Genomic DNA, 15013 nt, shown 5'->3' with positions numbered 1-15013 from the left:
TCACTAAATTCTACCCCTGAAACTAATAATACACTATATGTTAACTAAATTGAACTTAAACTGAAAAAAAAATTTTTAATTAAAACTCTTATTAGGCAGCCCCAGTGGCCCAGCAGTTTAGCTCCACCTTCAGCCCGGGGTGTGATCCTGGAGACCCGGGAACAAGTCCCACGTCAAGCTCCCTGTGTGGAGTCGGCTTCTCCCTCTGCCTATGACTCTGCCTCTCTATGTGTCTGTCATGAATAAATAAATAAAATCTTTTTTTTTAAGATTTATTTATTTATTGGGGGGGGGGGGGGCAGAGACACAGACAGAGGGAGAAGCAGGCTCCACGCAGGAAGCCCAACATGGGACTCGATCCTAGGTCTCCAGGATCACACCCTGGGCTGCAGGCGGCGCTAAACCACTGCACCACCAGGGCTGCCCTAAATAAATAAAATCTTAAAAAAAAAAAAACTCTTATCAATCAAAGGATACTATTAAAAGAATGATAAGACAACCTAAAATATAAGAGAAAATATTTGCAAATCCTATTTTTGATGAGGGTCTAGTATTCAGAATATATAAAGAACTCTCACAACTCAACAGAAGAAAAACCACCTAATTAAAAATGGGTTAAGGATTTGAATAGATATGTTTCCAATGATACACAAATACCATACAAGTACATAAAGTGATACTCAACATAATTAATTACAAAATTTACAAAAATGTAAATCAAAATGACAATGTGATCTCACTTCACACCCACCCATGAGGTTTAACTAGAATTTTTCTAATCAACAATAACAAATGTTGGTGAGAATGTGGAGAATGAAACACTCTATTTTGCTGGTGGAAATGTAAAATAATAGAGCCACTGTGGAAAAGAGTTTAGCTCAAAACATTCAACACATAATTACTATATGACCCAGAATTTCCACTTTTAAGTATATACTCAAAAGAAATGAAAACAGGTGCTCAATCAAAAATTACTATGAACATAAATGTTCATAGTAGCATTATTCACAATAGCCAAAGGGTAGACACAACCCAAAAGCCCATCAACAGATGAATGCATAAACAAAATATGGTATTTCCATAAAATTAAATATTATTCAGCCATATAAAGGAAAAAAGTACTAATACATGCTGTAATATTGATGAACATTGAAAATATGATGCTAAACGAAAGAAGACAGACACAAAAGGCCATATATGATTCTATTTATATGAAATATTGAGAATAGGCAAATTCTTAAAATCAGAAAGTAGATAAGAGGTTGCTAGGGGCTGGGGAAAAGGGAATGAAGAGACTGCATAATGAAGTTTCCTTTTGGGGTAACTAAAATGTTCTGGAACTAGATAGTGGTTGAACAACATTGTGAATATACTACAGGCAACCGAATGACAAGCTTTTGAATGATTAAAATAGCAAATTTTATTTTCTGGATTTCACCACAATAAAAAAGAAAATATCTGGCAACAAAACTATATAGAAAAGGAAAGAAAACAAAAGAACCTAAGAACACAAGAAACTAATTCATCAGAATGAATGAAAACTATGATCAAAATCAACAAGTTACTAAACCTAAAGAAGCCATCACCTCTATAAACAAGATGTAAATGTATCAATCCTAAGTCTCATAAAGAAAGAGCAAGACAACAGAAAGAGCTGAAATGTATGTAGCAGCACTCAGAAAGAAGCATGGAACTAGGAAAATGGTTTCCTGTAGGGAAAAAAAAAAAAACGGGAATGAAGAGTTAAAGGTGTTCCTTTGTTACTTCAGAATTCAGAATAATTTAACCCAATACACCATGTGAAGGTAAAACTTGATTTAAAAGTACAAACGAAAAAAAAATAAAATAAATAAAAGTACAAATGAAATAATAGCAGAACAACAACAAAAACAACTTAGACTCTTTTGGTATAGTCACTTCTAAAAATATTTCTTACACATGCAAAATAATGACAAAGTCTTCAATTTTTACTTTTAGTGCCCATCAACACAAGAGTTTCTTTAAATATTAACTCATATAGAAAGTACGAAATGGATAGTTCAAACTAAAGTATTATTTTGGTTCCAAGTAACTCAACCTCTCCTGTGACATATGTGGACTGAATACACAGACTGTAGTAAACCAAACACCCAGGATCACGTGGAAGTATCATATAAAGATATGAGATAATTTAAGGGTACTCTTTCTTGATTGTGATTTTATGCTCTATTTCTACCTGGTCCCAAACAATCCCTCTATTTTTCTGATCATTCATTCAACAGATATTATTGAATACCTATAAAGTACAAACTCATTTCAAGTCTTTCTTTTGGTTGCTAATTTTTCTGACTTTCTTTAGTTCAACAACTTGTCTGATACTGGTCTCCCCTGCTACCTCTGTTTCTCCCTAATCTTGATCTCAATGTGTCTAGTCATGACCTAACAATTGATTACAACTTCTTTGCTCTCCTTTATTTGATAATTGTATTTTTTCCTTTGTGACTTTGACTTTGAGCATTATCTGTTAGAGCCACAGCCAGAAAGGTGTAAGCCCTTGCTCCTGACAGCCACAAGTATAGAAACAATAAATGTTGTCCATCTAGTATTTCTCTCCAGTTATTGTCTCTTATTGTATTGAAGTTTAACTTGTGTATAATCTGAATGAACAAAAACTGCCATCAATTACTTTGATTGATCTTCTATAGGACAAATGGCATTTATAACACAAAGCACCAATTTGATACATTGCATTCACTCCAAAGTACCAACTAGCTGTATCACTTATATTAACAGGTTTTACTCCATTTTATTACTTACAGTAAATATGTCTTCATGGCCATCCTGAAATTGAGCTCCATCTGTTCCATAAAGATATATAGGAAGTGAACTTCTATGTTGTCCATACAGTATAATATAAATCTGTGAGCTGGTCCCTGAGTTTGGCAAGTCACTGGTGATTATGGAAACTTTCCAGTTACCACCTATAGAAGCACAAATAGCACACAGCATTAAAGCAACTTCTAAAAATAGAAGACTCAGAAAAGCAGATCTTCATAAAGCCAGGAGAGTTCAGAACAGACATAACTTACTCTTCTCCATCTCCTTTGGAAAAGTACTATAACACAAGGTTTAGACTTGGTTTTTAAAATACTCAACAAAATTGTTATCTCCTACAATGTAACTATCAGAATATTTCCTAGATCTTTAATAATAAAGTTAGAGAGATACAATTATCCTCTTATACTTGGTGATGCATGGACTCCAACGGTTACTATATAACTTAAGTTCCCTGTGTATTTCAGATATTGTTAGCTCTGACATGTAGTATGTGCATTCAGAATTATACATTTTAAGATCTTCTGAGTTTAGATTTGTATTTTCCAAAGTAGAAAGTTATGTAATAATTTATATAATCATAAAAACTGGAATCAGATAAGTTAAAAGGAATTTGAGAAGTCATCTGGCAATTTCTTCACTTAGGGTTTTAAGTATCCCTAATTAATAGATGAAATAACTGAGTTCCACAAATGTTAAATAAATTTTGTATCCCAGCAACAAATAAACACAGTGCTAGAAAATATCTGGCTCATAGTGAATATAACTGAGCACACTAACAGTGTATGATTTTATTCCTAGGATTTCAATTTAATTTTGTTAGGTTTCTTTGGAAAAAACATCCAGAGTTAATCAATAAGAAAACTGAAATAATGAAAAATTAGGGAATGCACTCAAGATTATATAGAAGAAGTGAGAATATGAGGCAATAAAATTCAGAACTATGGATTTAAATTACATTCTACTTTTTAAACTGTGATTTTCTCTCTCCCATACTTTAAAACTAAAGTTTATTTCCCATCTTGATCATTCAAATAGTAATCAAATTTTAAATTTAAGTTTTATTTGTATGACACAATGAATATACGTTAAATTAACCCATGTGTTTAAAAATCTACTTTGAAACATGAAATTCTACTTTATTTTTCTAACACATGGCAAAAAGCCAAGTTAGGCTACCAAATCATCTAGAAAGTCAGTTAATAAATAAAAACCTCATTTTTAAAAACTGAAAGAGGATAATAGGCTATCTTTAATAATGCAAAAGTAGTTAAACTGCAATTATAAACTACAGAACTGGGAAAATTCTAGCTGTTTTCCATAGAATAACTAGTATGTCAATACTTGCTTAAATAAAATGAAATAAAGCTCTTCAGCTTCTACTCTCTTAGAAAAGTAGCAAATGAGTTCAGAAGAGAATCAATACTTGCTAAATGTACAAGGACCAAATCAATAGGGAAAGAAATTGCATTTTCTAACAACTAAGATGGAAAAGGATAAAAAGGATAAAAAGGAATAGAAATAAAAAAGAAAATAATGAAATATGATGTCAGATTACCACAGATCTTCACACCTCTTTAAATCATTAAAACCTTAACTTTGGAAGGGGGATGTTGCAAAAGCTAGAGCAGAATGTAAAGATTATGAACCAAGATACATCTTTAAGTTTATAACTTATACTTTAATCAATCAATAGCCAACAAGTCAATAGCCAACAAGCCAACAAGTCATTGAGTCATTACTAGGTATCTGGTGTCATGGGGAGGAGATGGAAAACATAAAATGATGTCTTTGTCTTTTGTCAGTTAATAACCTATATGAGGTACTAAGGCCAACAAACAAAAAGGGAAAAAATCAGAACATTCTTAACGTAAGATTTTGGAAAAAAGAAACCAGATCACAGGAAAACTAACAAAACAAATATGAAAAATAACGTTTTAATTAAAGAAAAAGAACTGGCAAAAAAAAAAAAAAGCAGAAATTAAACAAAGAAGGTACAAAAACTCACACTGTAATCTATGTAAAGTAGAAGCCAAGAGAAGAGTGAGACAGATTTTAGGAATGTGTAGGGCACCTAACCCAACTTGCTTAGCAACTTTATAGGAAAAGAAGGTGAAGAGATAAAATCCTAAAAACCATCTTAATCTTCATATCCCATTAGACCCCAATTTGAAAAAAAAAAATAGGTTGAAGGGATAAATAAATGGACTAGAGAAAAACAGGATGCAGGGAATGGACAAACAGCTTGATTAAAGACTCAAATACTATATTAGATACAAAACTATTTGAATAGCCGTATAATATTCTAAAAAATAATAAACTTATGGTTAATTTCTTTTCACAAAGAACTACGAGCCCAGATGGAGAATTTTCTACCAAAACTTAAAAAAAAAAAGATACCAATCTTACACAAACCCTTTGAAATAGTTCCCAACTCATCATGTGAGATAAGCATCACTTTGATACCAAAAACAAAGGTGTAATAGGAAAACTACAGAGCAATAACCCTCATGAATGTAAATGAAAATATTCTCAACAAAATATTAGGAAATCAAGTCAACCACAACCTACAAATTTATCCCAGGAACTCAAAGCTCTTTAACATTTGGAAATCAATCAATGTAATTCATCATATTAACAAAATAGGAGAACATGTATCTGGCCACCTCAATAGACCAAAAAAAGCATTTGGCAAAACTATATACCCATTAATGAGACAAACTTTATTGAAAGTGACAGAAATGAGAAACATTATTGAAAACTGGAATGAAGGATATTCTTGTTATGAAAGTAGCGGAGAACTAGGCAGAATTATGCTCTATTATTCAGGAGTACAAACAGAACTTGTAATGATGAACTTGGAAATTTAGCTGAGAAGATCTTCAATCAAAATGTAGAAGGTGTGCCCTGGGTTTCTCCTTGCTGCTTATGGTAAAATTCAAGAGGAAAGAGATAAATTGAGGCAGGAATTGTTAAGCAAAAAGGATTCAGCACCTAATAATCTGAAAAATTCTCAACCTATCTAGATATCATGTTCTGGTAACAGAGCCAAGGATGTGGCAGGAAAACTGTTTGCTAAAGCTATCAGGCATGTGATTTATGGATCCAATCAGCTATCTCAGCAGAAGCCAGGAGTAAAAATTAGCTATCCAGGAAGACTCTATAGAGTACTCTTATACCTTATGATGTGAATTCCCATAACATCCACAGAAGACCAACAAGGTTTTCAAGAATTTTATTACAGCAGTTGAAATGGACAGAGCTGGAATGAAATAAAGAATGACTCTAAGTGCCTAAGTGGGTGGAGTAACTGCCCTGGGGCAAGGCTACCATCCTGGGGGCCAAGATGGGGTTACTTCCCTAGTAGGGCCCAGCGAAGAACAAGAACAACGCTGTAAACCACAGAGAATTATTCTCAGGCCTTAAAATCTAATGGAATTTGTCCTACTGGATTTCAGACTTGCTTGTGACAAATGACCCCTTTTTTCCTACTAATTTCTCCCTTTTGGAATGGAAATGTCTGTCTATACCTGTCCCACTGTATTTTAGATTACTTCCTTTCTAGTTTCACAGGTCTGTGGATGGAGAGTTAATTTTGGCCCAGAATGGATTATACCCATTGTCTCACCCACACCTAATTTAAATGAAATCAAAGATGAAATTTCAAACTTTTTGAGATGATTACATTTTGGGAATATTTTGTACTTAAAGTTGATACTGGAATGGTTAATACTTTAGTGAATGTTGGAGTGTGGTAAGTGTATTTCCCACATGTGAAGGACATGAATTTTCCAGGATCAGAGGAGAACTGTTTTGAGTTTGAACTGTGTCCCCAAAAAGATATGGTCAAGTCCTTATGCCTGGTATCTATGAATGTGACCTTATTTGTAAACAGAGTCATTGCAGATATAACTAAGGTGAAGTCACACTTGAGTAGGGTAGGCTTAGTTAATTATGACTGGTGTTTTTATAAAAAGAGGTAAAGAGACAGAAACAGAGGGAAGAATGCCAGGCAAAGATTGAAAATGTCCAGTTACAAATAAAAGAATGTCAACGACTGCCTTCAACCACCAAAAACTAAGAATAGGCAAGGAAGATTCTTTCCCTAGAGCTGTCAGAGAAAGCATGACACTGCCAATATCTTGATTTGACTTCTAGCCTCCAGAACTGTGAAAGAATAAATTCCTATTTTTTTCAAGACACGCTATCATAATTTGTTAAAATACCCCTAGGAAACTAACACAAAAAGTGATCACACAAGCAAATTGTGTTACATAAATAAATACAACTCAGCAATTAAAAGGCACAAACTACAGGCACAAAAATTTGAGTTAATATCAAGCTTCATGCTGATCAAAATCCTAATCACAAAAGAGTATACACTATATGATACCACAAAAGAACTTCTGAGACAAACTTAGTTGCAGTAACAAAAAGCAAATGAATTCTTTCCTAGGGTCAGGAGTGGTGGAATTATCAGCAAAGAGTATGAAAATACTACCTGGAATGATATAATGATTTTATAACTTGATTAAAGTGGTAGTTATACAGGCAAGCTTAACTGTCAAAACTAATAACTACAAACTTAAAATGTGTGCATTTTGTTTATGTAAATACCTCAATACAATTAATTGTTTCAAACATCAAATAAAAACTTATAAAAGCCATAATTAAACTGATAAAGTTGGGGGGGGGAAGCCACACAGATAAAAAAGAACTAATTTATTTAATTTGCAAATACCTCAATCAATAAAACAAAGTTAGCCAATAATTTCACAATAGAAAAATGGACAATATGAATAACCAATCCATTAAAACACACACACACACACACACACACACACACACGTAACAAAGAAACAGATATGCTCATCCTCCCTTAAAGACAGGCAAATCAAAACAAGACATTATTTTTCACCTATCAGATTGGCAAAAATCTTTAGTTTTAGAATATCTAGTGCTGTGAGAGTGGGCCTTCTCATACTGTTTGGCATCAGTGTACTTTCCCAAAACCCTTTGTGAAGAGCAATTTGGCAGTATCTATGAAAATTTACAACACATGCCCTTTCATCTAAGAGTTTCATTGCTACAATGCTATACAAATATACTCACAAAGATGCCAAACTGTGTACTTAGGACATTCTTCAAAATTCCTAAAAAAGTGAAGATTTGGACATAACCATATACTTTTTTAATACACAATTCAAAATCACAAAATAGCCACACTGAAATACTACATAATGTAATTATTTTAAAAGAATAACTAAAGCAAAATATGGTACAATTTGAATAGTATAATCTCAATTTTATAAATAAAAACAATATCCATAGGTATCCATAAATATACATGGTGACATATGCATTTAAAATTTAGGGGGAGGGATGCCTGGGTGGCTTAGTGGTTGAGCATCTGCCTTTGGCTCAGATCATGATCCCGGGTCCTGATATCAAGTCCCACATCAGGCTCCCAGGGAGCCTGCTTTTCCCTCTGCCTATCCCTCTGCTCTCTCTGTAGGTCTCTCATGAATAAATAAACACAATCTTTAAAAACAATAATTTAGGGGAAAATTTGAAAACCTCTTTGAGTAGAGTTTAGAAGCTGGACCTGGAGAAAAGTTAACTTTTCATTTTGTATTTGCCTATACTATTTTATTTTTATCATGTACTATATCACTGTCAGCTTTTTAAATGGGAAAATATGTAAAAGGAAAAAACAGAACTTTAAATGATGAATTGCATACTATACATGAAGAGCTCTTCAATATCAAAATATAGGGAAAATCTGTCTAAATTCTTCAGAAACAAAATAATGTTTTCTGTGGTTATAAAAATTCTCTCTAGAATTATTCTATTTCCAGAGTTCCTTATAATCACTTCCTAATTGTTCTTCCCGGTAAACTATAAGGAACTCACAGACCAAAAATTATCTAAATAACCTACAAGCAATGCCAAACAGGAAGAGCAGAACCATTCCTAGAAGTCAGTAGGTTGGAAATTTAAGTGCCACAATAAATTATGTACCTCTGACCACAGAAAAGCATGATTTTTCAATTAATTTGAATAGCATCATTGTGAGGAATAGAAAGTAGTAGAAGGAGATTTTTGAGGGCACATAACTATCTTGAGATCTACACTTTGAAACTCAGTTTTATTATTCAAAAAATGAAAATTATATACTCACATGATCTTTATGACAATTATTTCAGATAACATTTGTTTTGTTTTGTTTTAAAGATTGTACTTATTTATTCATGAGAGACACACACAGAGAGAGAGAGAGGGGCAGACATAGGTAGAGGGAGAAGTAGGCTCCATGCAAGGAGCCCAATGTGGGACTCGATCCCAGGACTCCAGGATCACGCCCTGAGCCAAAGGCAGACATTTAATTGCTGAGCCACCCATGCATCCCTCAAATAACATTTGTTAAGCCCATGGGTACAGTGTCTGCTATAAAAGAGTCATTTAATAAAGGAAAGTTACTATCATTGTAATTGTCATTGAATTACCTTTTAGAGATTAAAAATAAAATCTTTAAAAACAAAAGGCAATAATAAAAAGAAAATTGAGAAAGAATTAGACTAATAACTCGCTTAAGTATGTAAAATACTGTTATCAGCTTTGTAAACTCAAAGACTAAAATGTTTACATAAATGAAAATTAATATCCTACAGTACAAAATTAGAGATGTAGTGCCTGTTCCTGTCTACACACTTGAATGATTGCAATTCATGTATGCAGCAATAAAAAGAAACATAAAGGAAAGGGGATCATGCTTCGGGACATAGGTAGCCACTGGATGAGAGCAGTGTCTAGAAGGAAACTTATTGTGGTGGGTGTTAGCCAAATATAAATCACAAATACTTGGAATTAGACTATTGGAAATCTTATTCAAAGCAAGGCAACAAGAAAAGAGTGTTTAATCTCAACTACTATAGTTTGAAGAAGATTATGTGAAATCAGAAGTAGCCACAAAATTACTCCTGAGTAGTAAGAGTTATAGAAAAGAAAAGAACTGTTTTTTCAATCACGACAGAAAAGCCTTTCTTTCTGTTTTCTGCCTCCTAAAGTAGCAAAATAGCAATCTGAAAGTCCAAGACAATAACAGACTGCCTTACAAATGGGCAGGGTCAATGTGTATGGTTCTCTATGCATTAAGCTGGCTGAACTCTTGCATTTTCTATGGTCTCTATTTTTGCCAAGGACTATAAAAGCCAAGACTACTTCACTGGCTGTGTGTTCAGCAGTGAGAGAAAATTACAAGCTTAGGCACCCAGGGCCATGGTCTCCAGCTATCAGTCGAACAGAATTTGAAGAAGAAGGAAACAAAAGAATGTTTACTAACCAAAGCCATTTTCAAAGTCAACAAAGTTGGAAAAATTTACACCATCTGGTTCCAAGACTTACTATGAAGCTATAGTAATCAAGACAGTATGTTTGGGCATATAAAGAGACATACAGACCAATGAAATAAGAGAATATAGAAATACTCCCACATATAATGGTTAACTGATTTTCAACAAAAGACTATCCTTTTCAATCCAAAGTATTTCAATAGAAAGAGGGGAATCTTTTAAACAAAGGGTGATGGGATACTTGGATAGCCATATGAAACAAAATAAGCCTCATCCTTTACCTCCTACCATATGCAAAAAAAAAAAAAAAAAAAAAAAAAAAAACCTTTAAGTGAGTCAAATAAACCCAACATAAGAATTAAAACTATAAAACTCTTAAAACAGGAGAAAATCTTGTGACAGGGCTAGGCAGGATTTATTAAATAGAAGTTGAAAGATGTTTATAAACCACAAAAAAATAAATTGAACTTTACCAAAATTTAAAACTTTTGCTCGCTGAAAGTCTAACCATTTAAAAAAAAAGAAGAAGAAAAGGCAAGCTATAGACTGGGAGAAAATATATGTAAAACATGTATCTGAATAAGTTGCACCCAGAATACATGAAGAACTCTTACCACCCTATGACTACAAACACCCAACTGAAAATAAGATTTGAAAAGACACTGTACCACAAAAGACAGATGAATGGCAAACACCTATACTCATTACAGAAATGCAAATTAAAACCACAAAGAGACATCACTAAACACACACTAAAATGACCAAAATTTAAAGGACTGATATTACCAAGTACAAATACAGAGCAACTGTGATTCTCATACACAGCTAATGGGGATGTGAAAAGTTACAGCCACTTCTGAAAAGAGTTGGCAACTTCTCATAAAGTTAAACATACAACCTAGCAATTTTGCTCTTAGGTATTTACCTAGGAGAAATTTTTTAAATGCCCTATTAAAGGGCTTGTATATGAATGTTTATATAACTTATGTCATAATAGCTAGAAACTAGAAATAATACAAATATCCTTTTACTGGTGAACGGATAAACAAACCATGGTATATCCATATAATGAATGGAATGCCACTCACAATGAAGAAAAACAAACTGCTGGTTCAGGTAACAGCATTAACAAATCTCAAAAGCATTTTGCTAGGTGATAGAAGCACCCATCAAAAATTACATTCCATATACCATTAACATGAAAGTCTAGAAAAAAAAAAACTGTAGTTACAGAAAATATATCAGTGATGTCCAAAAGACTGGCAAAGGGGGGACGAGATGGACTGCAAAAAGGCATCAGAAAATGTTTTGGGGTGATGGACATGTTCTATATCTAGATCGTAATAACAGTAATATGACTATATATTTGTCAAAACCATTAAAATATACACTTGAAACTGGCTTTTTTTTTAAAGTAAATTATATCTGAATAAGGCTTTTCTTAGAAAAGAGAAACAAGGAAAATAGAAAAGACAATTAAGGGATTAATTCAGATGACATTCATAGTGGGAATTCTAAAATGAAAAGAAAAAAACACATTTATAAAACAAATTTCCAGAACTGAAGAATATGGGTACTGAATGCTTAGTATAACAAATGAAAAATATACTTACACCAATGTGCATCTTTGTGAAATTTCAGAATACCAGAATAAATAAAAGGTCCTAAAAGCTTTTGGGAAAGAGAATCATATATAGAAGCAGAAATGAGAATGGCTTAGTACTTTTCACATTGGGTTGGAAGACAAAGACAAATGAACAAAGCTTTCAAAACCTTATTTCTAACCTACGATGACTAACTTTTGTCAGTTAAGCACGAGAATAAAAAAAAAAAAAAAGGTAGCTTCATATATTTAAGATCCCCTAAATTTTACCTCCCATGCATCCTTCCTGATTAACTACCAGAGAATTTGTTCTATCAAAACCAATGCCTAAAGGGTAGAATGTGGATTTCAAAAAAATACAACATTCAATATAGAGAGGGAAATAAGATTCCCAGGATGCTGCTGAAGAAAAGCTCCAGGATGACAGGTGTGCAGAAAAGCCTGAAGAGCAAACATTCCACTTTGGATGAAAAGGGGTGGAGTAGGGTAGCAAGAGACTTTATGAAGAATGCCTCCAAGATAACTAATATAACCAAGGGAAAAATATTGGTCCAATAGAGGAACACATCTATGCTGACAGAGATTTACAGCCATGGGGATTGGTTTGGTAATAAATGAGTGATAATCAATTTTTAACTTCAAGGAAAACAAAAAGTAGTCAAGAAAGGAAATGTCAAAATACACAAAGCAGCTCAATTTAGGAACAATATTTATACGGTAATTAAATAAAACCTCTGAATAGTGATTTTTAAAAGTTATAAATAATATCGGGAGGAACAGGGACAGAAGTAGAAGGTGGGAGGTGGAGAAGTTCAATAAGCAAAATCTGAAATTGAAAAAAATGTTTTAGAAATAAATAGAAGTGCTAAAAGTTTTAAAGGTGGATGCCTCTGTGGAGTGGGAATTCGTTATGTAAAGGGTAAGAAAGTGGTCTACTATTCTTTATTTTGAGCCTTCTATTTCTACCTGATTTTTCAAAACTAGTTACACATGTATAACTTTAATAAAAAAATCAAAATACGAGGGAAAGTATTTACCATCCAAAGAAGTAGAACTTCTGAGCTGGATAACCTGCCATAGCAGGCCCAAGGTCTGGTTTTAGCTCTTAATGCCCTACAGAAACTAGTGGACCCGCTGTCTGCAGGTATCTGCCAATTAGGCAGTCACCAAGGATCCCATTCCTATCTCATTCAAGACCCAAGGGTTAAGTCAGTATGAAGATGTTCCATATCATGCCACATCCTTCATACCATTTAGACATTTTATATTAACCCATTTTAGACCAGGTCAAAGTCTATATTATAATTCTACTAGGTGGACTGCCAAACAAGCTGTATCAGAGTAACTCCAGAGTAACCTTTTGAAGAAACAGAGTGAATCAGCCTGAATTCATATCGTACTATACTACTATACCATACCTCCTGGAAGGGTAAAAAGGGGGCATAAGTTCTATGAAACATAGTACAGAGCTCAGTATGGACAGTGGTATATAATAATGAATGAATGGGAAGTAAGTAAGCAAAGCCATGAAATAACAAATCTAGAGAGCTCTCTGTTGGTCCAAGTCTTTCTTCACATAATAAATTAATTTTTTGAGAGAGAATTCCCACTAATAGTTTCTTAAAGATTTTATTTATTCATGACAGATAGAGAGAGAGAGAGCAAGGCAGAGACACAGGCAGAGGGAGAAGAAGGCTCCATGCAAGGAGCCCGACGTGGGACTCGACCCCAGGGTCCCCAGGATCACACCCTGGGATGAAGGCAGCGCCAAACCGCTGAGCCACCGGGGCTGCCCCTAATATTCTTATATTTAGATGGGAGTCTCAAAGTATTCCCAGTATCATATAAATGAGGTGGAATTATTCTTTTGGATTTTCTACACCACATTTATAAGAAAAGTGGGATATTTTTTGCAATAAGTGTGTGTGCACATATATATTTTCATTTATCTGAATATAAATTAAGAATTTAATGTCATTTATTTCATACTAACCATTATCAGTCCTAATATAATAAATTCCTGTGACATGCAAGTCATGTTTCTCCATGAATCTCACATCCTATTTTAATTTATATTGACTCACCGTTCCCTTTAAACACTGTTATTTGGGTGATAGTCTTGAGATTCCAGGTATTCATCAATATTACTCTTACAGGAGAGAGACATCACCAAGATGGTAGAGTAGGAGACCCAGTCTCCATCCCCCCATGAAGATCAACAATTAGACAGCTATCCAAGGACAAAAACAGCTCTGGGAGAGCTCAGAAGTCCATTTAAGAAATTTTAGCAACAGAGTGAACAAAACACCCGAAAACAACCACACAAAAAGGAAAATATAGCTTTATTTGGCCTCTAGCTCTGTACTTGTACTCCAATAGCCCGACTCTCTTCACCAGTCTCTACTGCCATGTATCTGCCCATAGCAAGATCTTGGGGCCATATCAGTGCACATTAACTGCCAAGGTCCCCACAGCTACCGATAGGCCCAGACTTAGCCCTATTTCTAGTCTCTGGCCTACACCATCAGGCTCACCTCTGGCTAGCCCAGCCAGCTGTGGCCCTGAATGCTGATGCTCATCACTGATCTCCATGCCATGTGCATGCCTCTGGGAAGACCCTGTAGCCACAAGGGTGCACACCAATGATCCCACTGATGGTTGCAGGCCTGATTCCAACCCAATTTCCTGTTACTGGCCCACACCACTGGGCTCACTTACAGTAAGCCACTCAGCTATGCATGCTCTCAGCCTGACTCTTGACATGGGCCTCCACTGCTATACAGCCACAGTAGTGCATGCCAACAGCCAGAGTCCACCCAGCTGCTTGATAAAATAAATAAATAAAAAATTTTAAAGCATATTTTTAAAAGTCATTAACAATAATGGCTTTTTAAAAAATAGCTAAAATGAGATCATTGAGGAAGATAAAAAAATTAGGAGGATAATAAGCTCACTTTGTCACACAGATAAACTGAGAACAGCTACATCTATACAACACACCATGAAAATGATCTGAAGACTGGCAAAAAAAACTTTCCAGTTAATTGTAGAGAGAAGGCCATATCAAAAAGGTAAGAGGGGCACAGACAGACTTGGGTTCTAAACCCCTGGCAAGACCATCTACAAACAGAAGGGGCACCCCAAGCACAGACAAGCAAAAAGATCAGACCCCACACTAGGCATCTTGCACACGGGACCTACACTGGGAAGACGAGTATCCATAACATCTGGCTATGAAAACCAA

The 15013-nt window shown here is 34.5% G+C and overlaps 1 protein-coding gene across 1 annotated transcript in view; it reads right to left on the bottom strand.

Moving 5' to 3' along the window:
- The window catches only part of LOC112678454 (uncharacterized), a 117573-nt gene extending 114657 nt beyond the window's left edge, over positions 1 to 2916 (bottom strand). The window contains exon 1 of the mRNA XM_025477747.3: positions 2797 to 2916. Coding sequence (XP_025333532.2) covers positions 2797 to 2882 — 86 coding nt within the window. The 5' untranslated portion in view covers positions 2883 to 2916. The remainder of the gene's footprint in view (positions 1 to 2796) is intronic.
- Positions 2917 to 15013: the final 12097 nt, after the last annotated feature.

This window comes from Canis lupus, chromosome 29, assembly GCF_003254725.2.
Source record: "Canis lupus dingo isolate Sandy chromosome 29, ASM325472v2, whole genome shotgun sequence".
Taxonomy (NCBI): Eukaryota; Metazoa; Chordata; class Mammalia; order Carnivora; family Canidae; genus Canis; species Canis lupus.
This window is presented reverse-complemented; position numbering and strand designations above follow the sequence as displayed.